The sequence below is a fragment of the Boleophthalmus pectinirostris genome, unplaced genomic scaffold, assembly GCF_026225935.1.
Source record: "Boleophthalmus pectinirostris isolate CB_2022bp ecotype Guang Dong unplaced genomic scaffold, ASM2622593v1 HiC_scaffold_6, whole genome shotgun sequence".
In the NCBI taxonomy this organism is placed as follows: Eukaryota; Metazoa; Chordata; class Actinopteri; order Gobiiformes; family Gobiidae; genus Boleophthalmus; species Boleophthalmus pectinirostris.
The window spans coordinates 29,013,989-29,032,393 of NW_026571447.1; the positions used below are offsets into that span (position 1 = coordinate 29,013,989).

Consider the following 18,405-nt stretch of genomic DNA (forward strand, 5'->3'; position numbering starts at 1 on the left):
TTCACATATTTTTACTATGTTCAGAAGTTATGGTTAAAGATCAAATATTAAACTTTTTTCTGATCTCTGTTATAATATTATTTCCTGCCACAAACATACCTGCCGTGTTTTGTTTAAGTTAGTTAATAACGTTCTAACATGGCTCCCTGAACATGCTTTATTCAGGGTTTCTACGGTCATGGAAATCCTGGGAAAAGTCATGGAAATTGAAAATGTCATTTTTCAGGGTTGAGAAAGTCATGGAATTTTGTAAATTCAATGAAAGTTTTGGAAATGTCATGGAATTTTAGTATCTCTTTCACTCAGCTACAGCGTTCTGTTAAGTTATCATTAGGTTATTATTATTTCCGAACGTATAAGCCTTTTGTTTAAAAGAGACGACAATAAATGACAGTATTTTGAATGTTAAAAAACTATCATACCAAACCATAAGGTGAGTGGAAAGGGTTAACATTTCATATTTAGCCCTAAAAGTATGATAAATTCTCCACATGCAGGGTGCCGTAAAGTCATGGAAAATTCACTTTAAGTTGTGAAAAGGTCATGGAAAAGTATTGAAATTTTCTCAGTGAAAAAGTGGGAACCCTGTTTATTGATCAATGCTGTTAGTGCAATCTAAATATCCCAAAACTCTGTAAGGCATTTTAAAAACTGCATGAGGCATTTTACAATCAGTTTTTTTACAATTTAAAATATGTTTGTCAGCTGATGTTACAAAGTGCAGACAGCCACATAAACTTCTAAATAAAATCTTTTTATGAGCGTCGCTGTGGGTTATTCCTGTAATCAAAGTGTGGGCCTGTATATTGAAGAGTATGCGCAGAATGCTGAGACGGACAGGTGTGGCATAACATACCGTGGAGGGGTTAAGGAGGTAAGTGAGTGGACTGAAACTGGATCTGCCCTCCTCCTCGTCCTCTTTGGTCGGTCCACATCTCGATCCTCCTGAGGACTTTCTCAGGGGGGTTGGGACTGGAGTTATTCTTAGCGTGTCTATGTTTCTTATATCCTTTTCCCCTAGTCCTGTTTATACCCCGTCTCTCTCACATGCAGTTGCAGTGAACTTTCTAACCATGCTTGCTCGCTTACTCCTTTATTGTTAATATTTTTTCAGTTTTTATTTTATTTTCTGAACTATGTTGTAGTTTAAACGTCTACAAACATGCTCTGAAATCTATGTGATTCTTGTGTTAGTTTAGCAGGTAATACTCCAGTCTTCTCAAAATCGACACGCTTAAAATGTGCCTTGTGAACTGATTTCTGTTATTTTTACTTTTTTTATTTTCTGAACAGAATTATTACAGGGTATTTTTTGGCTTGCTAGAATCCTGGGTGCTGTTATTTTCAGTGACTTTAATATTGCATTGTCCTGTTCTATTCTTCTAGCTGCTGTGTCTTCCTGAAGTCCCTGTCTACCTCATCCTCTTCCCCTTCAGGTCTGGTCCGCTTTGAGAGGCCCATCACTTCTACACAATGGGAAAGACAGAGCTATTCTCTCTTTACAAGGCTTTTGTGGACTGCCTCTGCATTTGTATTCCTGTAAGTACCATACACCATTTCCCCCTGCACGCTTAAAGTGGATATGTTTTCATGTGTTTCTAATTATCACTTGGTTTGGTGTGATAGTGACTAAATTTTACATCAGCTTGTGGGGGAAAACGGCTGAGAAGAAAAATACAAAAATGCAAGTAGTAGCGCAAAGTTCTTAAACACAGGGTTCCCACAGTTATGGAAATGCTGAAAAAGTCATGGAAATTGCAAATGCCTTTTTCCAGCCCTGGAAAAGTCACGGAATCTTGTAAATTCAAGGAAAGTTTTGGAAAGGTCATGAAATTTTAGTATCTCTTTCACGCAACTACAGTGTTCTGTGAAGCTCTCATTAGGCTATTATGATTATTTCTGAAACGTGTGCACTTTTTGTTTAAAAGAGATGACAATAAATGCACTGACAGTATTTTAAATGTTAAAAAACTATAATACCAAACCATAAAGTGAGTGGAAAGGGTTAACATTTCATATCTAGCCCTAAAAGTCTGATCAATTCTACACATGTGGGTGCTGTAAAGTCATGGAAATTTCACTTTAGATCATGAAAAAGTCATGGAAAAGTTTGGAAGTTTTCTCAGTGAAAAACAATGGGAACCCTGGACTGTAAAAAACATTTAGCATAGTTTTACATCAGTTAAGTAACAGCTTGTGGGGGGAAAAGGCTGAGAAGAAAAATACAAAAACACAGGTTGTAACGGAAAGTTGTAAAACTAACAACACTGAAAATTTCGTCCCAAGTACAGACAATTTACGCACAAGGAAGACATTTTTCTGACAGTTTAAACCTTCATTTAACAAAGTCAAGTTGGTGTAATTTATTCATATCTTTTGTCATATCTGTCACCTGTTCCGTATATAGAGAGGGCAGAGTAGTCATATGCCCTTTAACTGCTGATTGTAGCATCTTGACGCTCTGCTGACACTGACATGATGTTGTACAAAAGTGGGAAATCAATCCAAGAGTGCATTTTCAATCAGCGCATGCCTCACTTCTTGCACTCGAGCGCTGTATTTTGTGGCTACTTTGCAGTAAGTGTCGGCACATGCTGGGCTTCTGATATTAATAACAGGCTCAGAACGTGGATGGAAATAGAACCTCCACACAAGCTCACAGTTACTTGACATTTCTCATTAACCCCCATAGAAACCAATACCCAAGTTCTTATGTAAAAATAATTTTGCAGCAAGAATTAAGGAATGCATATGAAAAATATTGGTGAAAATATGATGACAGTTTGAATGTGAAAAGCTTTATTTATGCAACAGCGCAACTGACAAGCCAACAAAGCCTGACAAAATTCTCTATTTATTTGGAGGAATCACAGTTCAGTTAAATCAGTTTATCGCTGCGAGATTAATTGAACTGAAGTTGCAATTTGACCACAATTTGCAAGTAGAAAGATCACTTCAAAATATGAAATTACCCTGTGTAGAAGCAGCTATTTCTGTGGGTTAGACTTCTACAAACATGTTCTGAAATGCATGGGATTCTTATTTTAGCAGTTCTTTGTTCAGTTTTCTCTCAAATGCTTTTACATTTTCTGAAATCAAATGCACGTTGAACAGACCCTTAAAACATTTATCGAATCATATTTTTTCTGTCCATCTGCTTGCCAGTAAAATATTCTTTCAGGTTTCATTTTCTTTGCCCTTTTTCAACAATGAGCGCTCACTCCTGTTCCGAAAGTACATTTTCCATTAATATTTCCCATAGACTTGATGAAATGCTTTAATAATTTTGCAGTTTGTAACGTTTCAGAAACTTTTAAGATTTTAGATTTTAAATAAAATGATAGGTCTTTTGATCATTAGTCACCAAGTAGCTGATTATGCCTGAGCAAGTTTCTAACGTCTTTGGAAAAAATTAATGAGAAATTTTGTTCCAGAACCATCGGGTGGGCGTTCACTGTTGAGCTCCGTTTTATCTCAAAAGAACACTGAGGATTAGTTTTCAATTATGTAGAGAGAACACAGATCAAAATATAAAAGACTAATGGACAAGACCATACAAGAAAATAATGCATTAAGAATTTAAGACAAAAGAAATGTGCTCATCCCTTAAATATTTTTTTTTATTTAGTGCTTCAGATAATGTGAAAATGAAAATGAGTTTTGTTGATGCGGCATGTCAATTTGAAGTAATATTTATGTGATTCAAAGTTAAGCTTTACTGCTGTTGACCTCTACAGTTCTTTAGAAAGGCATTTTGACCTGCTGACCTCCTGTCTCTGCGTCTCTGAACTTTGACCCTTGTTGATGGTGAACTTGTAGAAGGACAGGAGTGAATCTGGAGTGAACAGCAAGAGAAAGGCAGAAAATGGCCACCTGATTTACAGCAGAGGGGACGTCCTCCAAGACAGATGTACGTGTCTCATTAAAAAGATATTTATGATTTTTATGGGTTATTGGGGTTGTTGTTGTCTAAATATTTACTCCAATTTAGTTACAATGCAACAACTCAACTTGGGAGGCCATTTGTGATCATATACTGAGAACATACCGAGGGCCCTTTTGGGTTTATTAAAGGGACAGTTTGGAATTTTGGACATAGGACCTCATTTCCTAGTGAGCCAGAGTGTTGGAGACGTGTGGAGACACTTTTTAAAATATTCCATCCAGTCCTTGTGTTTGCAGAGGTTGTTGGTGCTAGGCTAGTGCATGTCAATGGCCATAGTTATCCTGCGACTAAAAACAGTCTTACCCACTTCACAAAACACCCGAAGCAAATCTGTTATTACACCAGACTGTTGATGTAAATGTCTGTGTTGACAGAATAATTTTAGAAGTAAAACCAACCTTGTATTTGAAGGATTTATGGCTGAGCAGCAGCAGTGAGTTGTAATTCCTGATAAAAAGCTTGGCAGCGGCGGACTGATATCACCTAAGCACCTATCTTACCGGCAAAGTAAAAATCCCCTGCTGCTGAGAAACTAGTCCCTCAACATGTGATGATTCATGCGATGCAAGGCATCATGCAATTATTCTATCAACACAGACATTTACATGGACAGTCTGATGTAATAATAGATTTGCTTCGTGTGTTTTGTGGAGTGGGTAAGACTGTTTTTAGTAGCAGGATAACTATGGCCATTGACATGCACGAGCCTAGCACCAGTGACCTCTGCAAATACAAGGACTGGATGGAATATTTAAAAAGTGTCTCCACACGTCTCCAACACTCTGGCTCACTAGGAAATGAGGTCCTCTGTCCAAAACTCCAGACTGTCCCTTTAAAAACTGTTTTAAATTGCCTGACAACAATGATCTGGCAACCTAAAGCGAGGAGCTCATTCAACATTTTGTAATGGGCTTGAGGACCTAAACACAGAATATAAACATAAATAACTACGGTACTATATGATTTCAAATTATTATAGTATTATTAATTATAGCACTGAATCTTTGTGACCATGTAATGTGAAAGTTGGTAAACCAGTGGTATATCTGAAGAATGACCTCTTAAAGGCAATAAAAGGCTACAGGTGTATTTCAGTCATGGCTAAATTTAAATTGTGATATAAACTCTAAAGAAGTGCTTATTTTGTGACTAAATATAGCCTAAGTTTCATTTTGTTTTCCAGATGAAATATTGAACACTTTAGGTGAGGGCACATTCGGAAAGGTGGTCCATTGTTTAGATCATGACAGGTAAATTTCTACTTGCTAAAAGGAAAGCTACAAGAGCGTGCTAAATATTGACTCTTCTGAACTCTGTCTTTCAATGCAGAGGTGGGCGGTTTGTCGCTCTGAAAATCATTAAGAACCTGGAGAAATACAGAGAAGCAGCCAAGCTCGAAATCAATGTGCTGGAGAAAATCATTGAGAGGGACCCACACAACGAGCAGTGAGTCGTTCTGTCTATCTATGTGTCCATTTCTGTGCACTAATCAAATGAAATGTTGACCCTGTTTAAAGTGCATATGACAGATTAGACTAAAAGACCAACACCAGCTCACTAAAACATAATTATCATCTTTATATTGAAGATTTGACAAAAAATCTTGCATATTTTTTCTAGTCTCTTCATTTTTGGAGTTTATAATTTTGGTCCAACGAGGTTAATTTGGTCGTCTGATATTTTATGTTATTAGGAGTTCAAGAGTTTGTTTTCATACCTGACAGTTTTGATTGCTCCCTAGCGGTCTTCCTAAGAGTGGTCACGTGATGTTGCTGTGCGTGTGACGTGGTTTTCGCGCTGTCTTCCTATGGGTGGAGGCAGGACAACGCCATCTGCAGTCCAACTTCCTCAGGACATGTGCCCACGTGCCCATGGGTCTATAAACCAGAACAGGGGGGCTTTTCTACTCTCACACACCTGGGATACTGTCCTGAGGAAGTCGGACTGCAGATGGCGCTGTCGTCCTGCCTGCACCAGCAAGAAGACGGCGCCAAAACCTGTTTAAATCAGCTGAGCAGACACGTCGCAGCAACATCACGTAACCACTCTGAGGACGGCCGCTAGAGACCAGTCGAAACTGTCAGGTATGAAAACAAACTCTTGGTCTGAAAAAAGAACCTAATAATGCTTATAATTTTGCTTTGTAGTTGAACATGGGCAGCAAATATGACATATGTAGAGGTAATTCCACATCTACAATAGTATTTTACCACCACCACATGTGGAGTGAATGAATAATGCACTGTAAAGCTTTGAAGGTGCTATATAAGTGCAACTATTAATTAATAAACGATTGATAAGTCCATGCAGTCTAATACAGTTAATTACAAACAGAATAGAATATATTTATGTCTACAAGCTGCTGCCCTTCATCTGAAATTTGCACATCAATAGATTCATGTCTGTTATCTTTGTGCAGTCACTGTGTGCAGATGCTGGGCTGGTTTGATTATTTCGGACACATGTGCATCTCCTTTGAGCTTTTGTCTCTGAGCACCTTCGACTTCCTCAAAAACAACAACTTCAGTCCATATCCACTCAGCCAAATCCGGCACATGGCCCACCAGATCTGCTACGCTGTCAACTGTGAGTCCACTATACGACATTGTACATTTATATAGGTTTGTCTTATTTTGTTTGTCTTATTTTTTCTGACCAGTTTGTTTGCTTTTCATACCTGACAGTTTTAACTTCTCACTCAGAGTCTTAGAGCGATCATGTGATTGCCTGGTGAATTATATCTATGTATTTCTTTTGCAGATTGATATCAGTCTGATCCCAAAGCTACGTTTGTGCAGTCAGGTTTTTTTTTTTTTTCAGTGGCGCGTGTAAAACAAAAGAGCTTATTGGTCACCGATCACTTACAAACAAAATCAGATTCCTCTCTCAGATAACAGAAATTAGTGCTTCATTTATGGATTTTGCGGAAATCTTTGAATCTATTTTTCAGTCCCATCTGATATTTTTAAGCAGCCATAAATCGTTTTGATTTGGATGGACTATGCTTTTCCCTGACTGGCTATTCCACCTGTCAATCACACTCAGAACTCAGGTAAACTCCGCACTGATCAGACTCACATCTTCTTAAAGTAAAGAAGTGTGTATTCTGGATCCCGGGCAAGTCATGCGATGTTGCTGTGACGTGTCTTGTCATTTGAATTCATGGCTTATTGTCCCGCGAGGTTCATTTCTACTCTCACACACTTAGGTTAGTGTTCTTAAGAATTCTGATTGCAGATGGTGCTGTAGTGTTTCCCTGCTTCCACTGATAGGAAGCATATGTCATATACAAGTGGACTAAGTGAGTGTGACGTCACCCATAGTGTTCGGCTCCACTCTCTCTATAGGGGCAAATATGGAGCCAGGCTATATTATGAATAGGATTTTCTAATGGAGAAAATAATGGAAACAAAAAATACCAAGATCATGTAGAGCAGGTTAATATGAACATTTTAAGACCAAAATGATGAGTGCATACAAACTTCCTATTTGGTATACGGCAGCTAGGGTGTTAGTTATGTCCATTTATATATGCAGTGATCGGAAGATCCAAAAACTGTAAATCAGGTCTAAAAAAAAATCATCTTTTTAGAATAAATACATCTATTAGATCTGGTATGAATGCACATTCTGATTGATTTCACTACCGACATGTCACCCATTGGTTTTGGTTTTTCTATGACATTTCTCAGTTCTCTGTTTGCCAGATTCATCAGCCAGTTTCACTTCGTGGAAACTGTCTGACCTTGCAGCATTAGGATTTGTTTGCTCGACAGTAGGTGGGTAGTTTTTTATTTAACCAATTGCTGCTATTTGGTCATGACGTATGTAAAGCACCACTAACGGGACTAACTTGTATAATAAGCTTTTCCCAAATCCCGTAGGAAGAAGGGCAATAACGTCTTTCCCCTTGATAAAATTCACCAAACATTCTCTTTGTTCCGACTTTAAAGCCTCAATCTTGGGAATTGTTGCCAACACAGAATGTATGGCTTCCTCTACATCCATCTCGACTGCTTTGTTTACTGTTGTGTTGTACCACAAAAGGGACCCAGACAGACGCTTGAGTTTGACATCATGGCTTCTCAGCTTTTCTCTGATTGGCGGCTGTGCGGTCTACAACTTCCGGGGTTTTTGTAAACCGTCTAGTGTATTCCGATTCCTGACCTAGTCGCTGGAGAGAAATGAAATTGAGCAGAGGCACTAAGTGGAGTCAGTCCTCTGTAATATGATTTTTATTTTTTATTTTATTTTCTACTAACCTGTTTGTTATGAGATGGTTGGATCATTCATGACTCTGTATGGCTAACTCAGGTTCCAGACTGCATTTGTTTGTAAAGTATAGGAAAAGTGTGCAGGCTTGGTTAATCAGGCAATAATAATGTCTCTTTAATGAAGTCCAATATCACACCTCTGCATGCTCCACAACTCAATTCAGATTCATTGCTGAGAAAAGTTATTTACACATTATTATGATCATTAAAGCTGTGCCCCATAGAGCAGAAATTGTACAGGCCAATGTTATCAACGGCTACAATTATCTTTTGTAATACAATGGGTCTGAAATTAGCCACAGGAAATGTATTTTATTAATTTAAAACGATGCATTGTGTGAATCATTTTTATATTTTTATAATTTAAATCAATCCACTGCATAAATATGAAGATGTTCAAAGAAAAAGTGAACATGAAGTAACTAAATAAGTAGAAAGTGTTGTAGAAAGTGAAAGGTCATCTGGACACTGTTTTTTAAATGATGTTTTGACTCCCATCTAGAAACTGTTTTCAATCTGCCTCTGAGGTAGAATGACGGGTTTAAAGTAAGCACGTAAAAGTGGCTATTTGAGCTGAATGTATTTAATCCCTTTGCATACCTGGTTGGCTCTCACCGTGTCCTGATTAAACCGCTTATAGTCTTTTTGCTTACACGTGAAATTCTCTCCGGTTAAACAGATGATTTCAAAGTGTCCCATTTGGCACCCGGTGAATCGTGCAGATATTTTGAGGGTGGCAGTAACCTGAAGATGATACTGATTTAAGACTGCTATGTTGAGGAAAATATCGTTGCAGCACATGCCGTCAAAACACTGAGGCTGAGATTGTGTTTGCTGCAGAGAGAAAGTAGGGCAGAGACTTGAGAAAGAAGAGGAGATGAGTCAGAAGAAAATGTACCTATTCGTTTCCATCACACCAAGTAATGCCCAACCTGAGAGATACTTGTAACAAATGAAAAATGACATGTCAGCCTATCGCAATTTTGAGGTTTTGAATAACTATCCGTGGGTCTTACTATAGGTTTGAATGCTAAAAACAAAGAGGGCTAAATATTCTATCTTTTGAATAGTGAAAATTCCTCAAAATGCCGCATGTAAACACACGAGTCAGCAGCCCAAATACCATCAACCTAATTAAAAAGAATTAACTTAAACTTTGCTGCAAACTCGTGAAGAAGGACGCCAAACCACATAGAAAGGAAAATATGGAGGAAAGCGAAACCCAAGCCAGTAAAACTAACCAGTGCTAACAACTGGAGTTATGGGATGCTTAGGAAGACGAAATAGAAGAGTGTGATATGCAAAAAAAAAAACGCAAAATTTACATAATTATAATTTTTTTCTTGCCAAGACCACCATTCAGATTACCGTATTTTCCGCACTATTAGGCGCTCTGGATTATAAGGCGCACTGTCATTAAATGGTAAATTTTCTAACTTTTTCAGATATAAATCGCACCGGACTTTAAACAAAACACAACAGTTCGATGGGTCAGTGGGACTTTGTTTGGCGCGTTCACGGTGACTCTGGGCTTTGTTCAATTGTGGCGTGTAGGGAGGGTGCTGTCTGTGACCGCTGGATTGTTGGCGTGTTCGCAGTGACTCGCTTGCACTCGCTTTTTCGGTTCGTTCCTCCGTTCCGTTCCTCGTCGGCGTGGAGTGATGAGTGTGGCTGCGGGTGTTTTTCGCTGCGTGGTCGCTGTCTGCTCCCTGTGTTTGCGTGCGCTGTAGGTGGTGTGGCTTTCTAGTTTACTGAAGTCGTACTGGGACACCCGAGTGTATTCATGTATAGGGCGCTCTGGATTGCGGGGCGCCCAACTGTTTTTTGATGGGATTGGAGGCTTAAGAGCGCGTCTAATAGCCCGGAAAATACAGTATATAATGAGTCATTGGTCATTAAGGGGCAACTAAAGTCATGCTGCTTCTGAGAGTTCACATTTCCTTGTGACTGGTTAAACCTACTTGGACCGTGGATGACCAATAGGAAGAGTCAGCGGAAGTGTCTGTGTTTGAAGCAAAAGCATGGCCTGTGAGCCAAATGTGGCCCTTCTTGGCCCTCACGCTTCCAGGTGAATTGACCCAAATTACCTTTTAATTAACTTTTTACTGCAAGGTTTTTGAAAATCTACCTTGATAAAGCTAATGTTTAATGTTTAGTGTGTGGTTTTAAGGATCTCAGCATGAATAAAGTCTGATGGCTCATTCTAACATGCACATATTTCAATTATTCACTGTATTGAGCACCAGTCTATGGCCCTCAATCAGCCCTCTGCTTCATCTGGGTTTAAGATATGTGGCCCTTGATGAAAAAAGTTTTAACACCCCTGCAGTAAAGCACTGAATCAAAATATGACGTCACAGAATCTAATCAGGATTTTAACCCCTGTCAACAATAAATGTTAACGCTACTTGTAATTTCAATTGTAAAGTGTAAATAAAAAGCTGTAAAGAAAGCAGTAAAGAAAAAAAATCCAGTAGAGAAGATAAGCATGTGGGCGGGACTGCCAGGAATCAAGTCCAGGTCAAATACAAAACTATTTGGGAGACAAAATTAGAGTTTGTCAGATGACAGATTGAGTGACCAGGATTATGATTAACATGGAGGAGCTTTTCCTAGATTACCACCTAAGGACATCGTAGGGTGAAACTGAGGTCTCAGGTCTGGAGAGGGAGACGGACTAAAAATGTGATGCGATAAAAATAATTCATCAAGGTTTTTTGTCTCATTGACTGATAGGGATGTAACAGTAACCGAAATATCGTGATATTGTATCGTCAAAAGTCTCACAATAATACCATGGAGCGTTACATATATCGATTCACAAGTTCCTTTGCTTAAATGCATTTTTTATAGTAGTAATAGTTAATAAACATCAGGAACTACATATCCCATGATTCATTTCAGCGCAGACAACATGAAGAAATATGTTTTTTACTTGAATTCTTGGGATTATGACAGTAATAATTCACACCAAAATCTTGTCAAGGTGTTTTAAGAGCAAATAAAACCTGTCCTATCTACAATTATATCAGCCTCTCAAAAATATCGCAATAAATGTCATACCGTGAGATCCATATCGTGAAATTATTGTTTTGAGAGATTTGGATATCGTTGCACCTCGACCGATTGATTATTGTTTTAAATTCAGTTTTATTCAGCCATTTTAAAAACACACAGGACATACTTTAATTAAAATGCTGCTTTTACTGACAGAGCTTTGGATGTGGATCTCGAGTACAAAAAACAAACCAAATTGACCTTTAGAGTTACTATGGTAATTACAGTAACTCTCGCTCTTGATCAAAATATCAATAATTGCACAGTGTGGCCAAACCTCCTTGTCAAAGCCTGGTCTTGTCAGATTTCAGAAGCAAAGCAGGGCTGGGCCTGGGAGACCAGTGGAAAGAGACAGTGTCAAAAACTGTCATTGTGTCCTTAGGCAAGACACTTCACCCACATTGCATCGTATGAAAGTGGTACGAGTGTGAGTGTTGCCCCAGGGCAGCTGTGGCTACAATAGTAGTTTACCACCTCTGGATATGGAATGAATGAATAATGCACCAAATTGTAAAGCGCCCTTGAGTGTCCGGAAAAGCTCTATATATAAGACTAATGCATTATTATTATTATTTTACTTCACCAGTTGCAGAATTTCTCAACATAACTTGGCTAAATGTTACTCATTATTATTCTCTCTGTCTGTGCTGCAGTTCTCCATGACAACAAGCTGACCCACACAGACCTGAAGCCAGAGAACATCCTGTTTGTGAACTCTCAGTACTCCGTTTTCTACAACCCAGAGAAGGTACAAAAGGCCACCAATTCAGTACAAATAGTTCGAAATTATGAATATTTTTTATATTATTGACTAAGGGGCTGGGTATTATTAGGAAGTTGCTGATAGAATACAAATCTCAATACATAGGCCACGATACGATACATATCTCGATACAGTGCACTTTTGGTATGATGTATTGATATATTTCAAATCAATTCAATACGGTTCAATAAAAAATAAAGGCTAAATCATGGCTGTGACACTAAAAGTCTTTGTTAAACCACTTTTTGTGCAAAGTGAATATGAAACCCGCACCCATTTTAATCATCAAAATATCAAATGTGTTGCATAAACGAGTTTCCTTCCACTAAACAAGCAACAAAACTGTAGCGCTGTAACAAAATAATTAAGTAAAATATAGCAAAAATAGTCTTGGCTATATATCGATACAGCAGGCCCGATATCCACACTGTATCATTATATTAACCGATACGATATATTCATATTTCAGTATTTTTGCACACCCCTATTATTGACATGTCATGATATATTAACCTCACTATACCACATCAGCTCATTCAGATTTTATCCACTAATTGCTCTTGGTTTGTAGATATGAACTAGACAAGATAATTGATGTATTTATATGGGACATTATGAACATAAAGTCATTTGTTGCATATTTGTTTAAACATAAAGTCAAGTTTGTAGCTTCATTGTTCTTGTAGTTCCATTTGAACTCATGACTAGTCTGTTTAAAAAGACACATCTGATGCACTGAGGACAAACTGAAATGAAATGAAATGACTCATGGGGAAAATATACGTGCCAAATATTGGATCAAAGTTCAGAATACCAATATAGATACTGATATCTGGGAAAAACCCTCTGATATCACCAACAATGATAATAGCACTGATGTACTGGCCATCGCTAGCTGTCATGTAATTTAAAATGCTGCCAGATGTAATATGATATGACCCCTCTGTCTCTTTCTCTTTCTCTTTTTATCTCTCTCCCTCACCCTCTCTGTCTCTGTCTCTTGCTTCTTCAGAAATGTAACGAGAAGAGAGTAAATGACACCACGGTTCGGCTTGTTGACTTTGGGAGCGCCACCTTTGACCATGAGCACCACTCCTCCATCATCTCCACCCGCCACTACCGCGCCCCAGAGGTCATCCTGGGTCAGTGCATGTGCTGGAGCTTTAAACTTTAGGGGAGATATGGGGATCTAGTCTCAGGGATTAGTTCATTTCAGATAGACTGGTTCATTTTTACACATTTACAATATCTGAATAATCACTGCAAGAAAGACAATGGCAATTATTTATTCGATGGAGCCACATGAAAAACAGAAAATATTGTGGAGGGCCAAGCCAAAATGCTTAACTTAATTCTGCATAATATTAATTATATTTTTTTAATAAAAATTTGTAAATAGGAGTGTTTTGATGAGCTGGTAAGACTGGTAGGAGTTTATGTTATGACTAAACATTGAAAAAGTGAGGTTTCCTTACAAAAAACCCTCTAAAATAAAAGCAATGCAGATTTAGTCCGTGGTAAAATTATAAAATATGTTTATTTTGTAATTCCAAATTACCTTAAATGGGCTGGTCAGAGTCAACCAAAGGACTGTATGTGGTCCGGGAGCTGTACAGTGCCCAGGTCTGGTCTAAATTTACACACAGTATAGCTATAAACCTATCTTTCACATTACATGTAATACTGATATGAAAATACATTGAAAAACACACATGCTTAATGTGAGTTGGTTGGTCTCTCCACAGATCTAACCTTTAACCTGCTTTTCCCGCTTGCTTGTTTCTGTGGAAATATGCCATACTGTGGAACATTCCAATCATAACAATCATCTCTGTGGAGAAAAACAGTTGGCAGACCCTCCACCAAAAAGTGTTTACCCTTTGGAATTATGTTTGAGATAAATTAGCTAAAGCTTCTATGCCAAATACATACACTACAGGTAAAAAGTTTTAGAACACCACACTTTTTCCAGTTTTTTAATGTTTACTGTTGACCAAAACATATTCTAAATTTTGATTCATGAAAGTGTCCACCTTTGGCAGATATAACAGCTGAACACACTCGTGGCTCGTTCTTTTTACAATAGAAATCAAATATTCTTCAGAAAGTTCTTCCCAAGTCTGTTGCAGAAGTTCCCATAAATGTGTGGCACTTGTAGGTTGCTTGGCTTTCACTCTTCTGTCCAGTTCAGCCCAAAACCAGCTCGATGGGGTTTAAGTCTGGAGACTGTGCTGGACACTCCATGTTTTCAAACTCACCATCTTGTTCTTTTCTCCTGAAGTAGTTTTGGCAGAGCTCGGACTTGTGTTTTATTATCTTTTATCTTTTTTTTTTTTTTTTTTTTAAACCTCTGTCTGTTTAGTATTTAGCTGTGTAACATTTCAAGCTCTTCATTGAACTTGCACGACTTGAACTGCAATAAATAACTAGAAAAATTTGGGTGTTCTAAAACTTTTGACCAGTAGTGTATTAATTTAATGTATAAATCCTTCACTTGTGTTCTCTGCTCTGTTGCCGTGCTGTTTCTTACGCAAGTTCAACAGAAAAATTAAATAAAAATAGAAAGAAACAAATTGTCTATCTATATAAAAGATGTTGTATGTCGAGTTCTTCTTAAATATTTGGTGATTTCACAGTAGATTGTCGTGTTTTCTCCCCTCTGTGTCCTGTGTCCTGCAGGTCTGGGTTGGGGCCATCCCTGTGACGTGTGGAGCATTGGTTGTATATTGTTTGAGTACTACGCAGGATACACGCTTTTCCAGGTCATATTTTACTACACAAATACTATATTGGACTAAAGGCTGATAGTAAATATTGATGTGTTTATGTTTACTTTTAGACCCACGACAACAAAGAGCATCTGGCAATGATGGAGAGGATTCACGGCCCGCTGCCTCAGAAGATGATCCGACGAAGCAGGTATTTAATCATTTATTTATTGCAAAGGTAGTTTCCATCTGTAGTCCCATTAAAGGTGCACTATGTAACCTTGTGGTGGAAGCTCTGCCTCGGGCCAGTTTCTATGTAGATGTTATTGCTGAACCTTGAATTTTCCACAGTATGGCATTAAACATCTTGTATTGATTCAATTAGTGTTTTATTTGATTGCTTAAAAATGCCTTGAAAAACATGCACTGTTACTGTGAGCGTCCTCGCATCTCCACAGATCTGACTTGTAACTTGTGCTGCTTGTCTCCATGAAAAAAGAAGAGTTTAATGCCATACTCTGGAACATTAAATGACAATTCATTGACATCGATCAGTCCCGGCTCTGATCTGTGCATTTTGTAAAGTGAATTTTTTTATGTTTTCCACCAGAAAGCAATATTTTTACCGTGGGCGACTGGAGTGGAACGAGTGCTCTGTGGCCGGACGTTATGTGAAAAGTAAATGCAAACCGCTGCAGGTGAGACAGGGCTGGGGCAGGTGAGGCAGGGCCGTGGTTGGGTGCAGGTGGACTAGAAGAAGAGCAAGTGGACCAAGTGGAGGTGATAAAGCAGGTAAACCAGAGCGAGGGCAGGTGCCCGGGGAGGTAAACAAGGGCAGAGCCAGGTTAGCAGAACAGGACCAGGTGAGCCAGGGCATGGGCAGGTGCATCAAGATGGGGTGTGAACCAGGAGAAGGACAGGTGCAAGAGCAAGTAATATACAGAGAGAGTACGTGAACCAAGATGTCAGGTGAAGCAGGATGGGGAAGGTGAATAAGAGCAAGGTCAGATGCCAAGACAGGTAAACCAGGGGACATGTGACTAGTGTGGAGGTGAGGACAGGTGCAAGAGTGGGGACAGGTGCTTGGGTGAAGGCAGGTGAACCAGAGTAAGAGCATTTGACCAGATGATAATGAACCAGGTCCCATTCTGAACCATGCCTGTTTCTGTCTCTTGCAGAAGTACCTGACCTCACAGAGCAGCGAGCACCATCAGTTCTTCGACCTGTTGAGGCAGATGCTGGAGTACGAGCCTTCAAAGCGCATCACCCTCTCCACCGCCATGAGTCATCCCTTCTTCTCCTCCCTCTCTCAGCCCCAGAGAAGGAACCATGGGTGGAGAAACAGCTGTGATCTCAGCCCATGAAGCACTATCACCCACCCTGCACATTATACACTACAAAAAGTTATATGTAGGTAAGTTAGAATAATGTATGAACATAGACCTGCTGATGTTAACAAGTAAACAAGCTCACTCTTAAACTCCTCCCTTGAGGAGCTGGAATTACTTAACTTAGAGTGGGATAAATCATAGTGTCTCAGGCCAGTACCATCAAACTGAAAATGGCTTCTGAACGGGACCCGACGTGTCTTGATTGCAAAAACAGTGTCCAGATGAGCATAGCTGAAACCTTCTCTATACTGAACCAGTCCTGGATGAATGAGGGATTACACAGTCACAGATCTTGGTACTGTAAAATACTTAAAACCACTTTACATAACTTTTTAGCCAAAGACAGACTTTGAACCAAATAGAATTTGGTTTTATTTATTGCTTCCTTACTGTGAGCGGGCTTGCATCTCCACAAAACTGACTCTTTGGTCTGGAGGAGGGCCTCCTTATGCTTGTTTCCATGGAAATGCTGTTCCTTTGGTTAAACTCTTCCACTGTTCAGCATAAAACGTGTCTCTCTCCATGGAGAATGTTCCTACCTATGGTTTTATCGTTCTATTTCCATGGAATCATGCAGGTGATGTGCCTCCCCCTGAAAGTTGCATACTGTTTACTACTTAAGTAAAATGTGGACTGTGTAAAATGTAATGCTTTTGTTTTTTTATGAACATTTTTATTATTAAATTGACTTTGTTAAAATGTGTGAGCCCTCTGCTTAAATGTTTGATTATCTTTTATCTCTTATCCTTCACATGGGCTGTGGTCTGTCTGGTGACTGTAAACAACTGCCCCATGATACAAATGAGCTGCACACAAGGACAGACAGGCAGCCTTGGCACAGCACCGTCCGTCTGTGTTTTACTACTAAATACTTATGTAACCCTCCCCTTGTCCTCAGCTCCTCCCCACACACACGTTATGATTTTATGCTGTGGGGGGATGTTACAATAACTTACATTCATTTGGCTCTTACTCTTAATGACTACTTGCCTAACATGAACCTAAACAGTCATTTTAACCTTGGAAACAAAAAAGAAAAATGAACCATGAAATCAGAGAGAAAATTTATCCTGAACAGATGGGTTTTTAGTCTGGTTTACAACATGAATAGAGTCTATGTTGCCATCTAATTTATTCTGTTTATTAATAATATTGCCTCTTATAGAAATAATGATTCTGTTTTGTTTTCAGTTTTGTTTTGTGACTTTGAACCAAACAGAAGGTGACATTGCTATTTCGTGCATTTTGACCCATTCATTTCAAACTGGATTCTGCTCATCCTTCTGGTGTGCTTGCTTTTTCTGCTCCTTCTGCTCTTTCAGATGTCCACGTTGTGTTATCTTATTTCACATTATTGTACTACTTTTTATACAACCTTCAAATATCTTGTCATTCATAACCAGAGCGACACTGGATCCTTTTGTGAGAATGACATCTCCGCTGTCTGTCCCGGGCCAGAGTCACACCCTCTCTCTGCATGTGAGCATTCACATGGATCACATGTTAAGTGGAGCTGCTTCACTCTAAAGCTGCACCATGAGTCAAACACTTGTGTGAAAGCCTCAGTGAACTCTGACCTCCTCTGACCTTTGCACACTTTATGACATAACTAAATACCAAATCATCTTAAGTCCATTAGTTGCACATGAATGAAACTTGATTATGTTTTAATATATGTAGAATGATTGGAAAATGTGTCTTGGGAGAATAATTCAGCTTTTTGCCTGCCGTGTCTATGTGTTAATGAGTGGTCTCCTTGAGAGGCTTGGGTCACGTGCTGCGCCCATCAGTGGGGAATCTTTTAAGTGGCTTGTTTGGTGGGATTGCATGAGAGCATATGGGAAGCTCACATACCAACAAACCCAGAGTCCACATTAGGACACATACTGACCCTAACCACATTTATTCTTTCCTGTTGTTTTAACAGTGTCATCCCAAAACTGTTTCGATAAATGCTGTGATAATGCACTGGTCTCAAGTGCAGTGACTGTTTATTAAAGGGGCGTGGCCTTGAGTTAATCCCCTTTAAACCACAGAGCTCCTTAAACCTGTCTCAGGGAGGTGGTCATTCACACACATGACACGAGGGATACAGACTTTGATGACTGGGAGACTTTCAGATTCTAGATAATGTCATACTTTCAGATGGAGAGGCAGTTTCCCCTATTGATTATATCTGTTACTTTCAGAACACTTTACTTAGGTTTAGGTTTTAGGTTTAGTTTATTTAGACAGGTTGGCGCTACCTAGTGCCTCCGTTCAATTT

General features: G+C 39.0%; 1 protein-coding gene across 1 annotated transcript; it reads left to right on the plus strand.

Moving 5' to 3' along the window:
* The first annotated feature begins 757 nt into the window (after window positions 1-757).
* Window positions 758-16,744, plus strand: LOC110163161 (dual specificity protein kinase CLK2-like). The gene is made up of 11 exons (XM_055163897.1): window positions 758-874; window positions 3,820-3,910; window positions 5,130-5,196; window positions 5,276-5,392; window positions 6,366-6,532; window positions 11,931-12,025; window positions 13,053-13,182; window positions 14,720-14,802; window positions 14,880-14,959; window positions 15,359-15,446; window positions 15,927-16,744. Exons 1-11 carry the CDS (start codon window positions 758-760, stop codon window positions 16,110-16,112), a joined length of 1,221 nt encoding a protein of 406 aa, XP_055019872.1. The 3' UTR covers window positions 16,113-16,744.
* The last annotated feature ends 1,661 nt before the right edge of the window (window positions 16,745-18,405 follow it).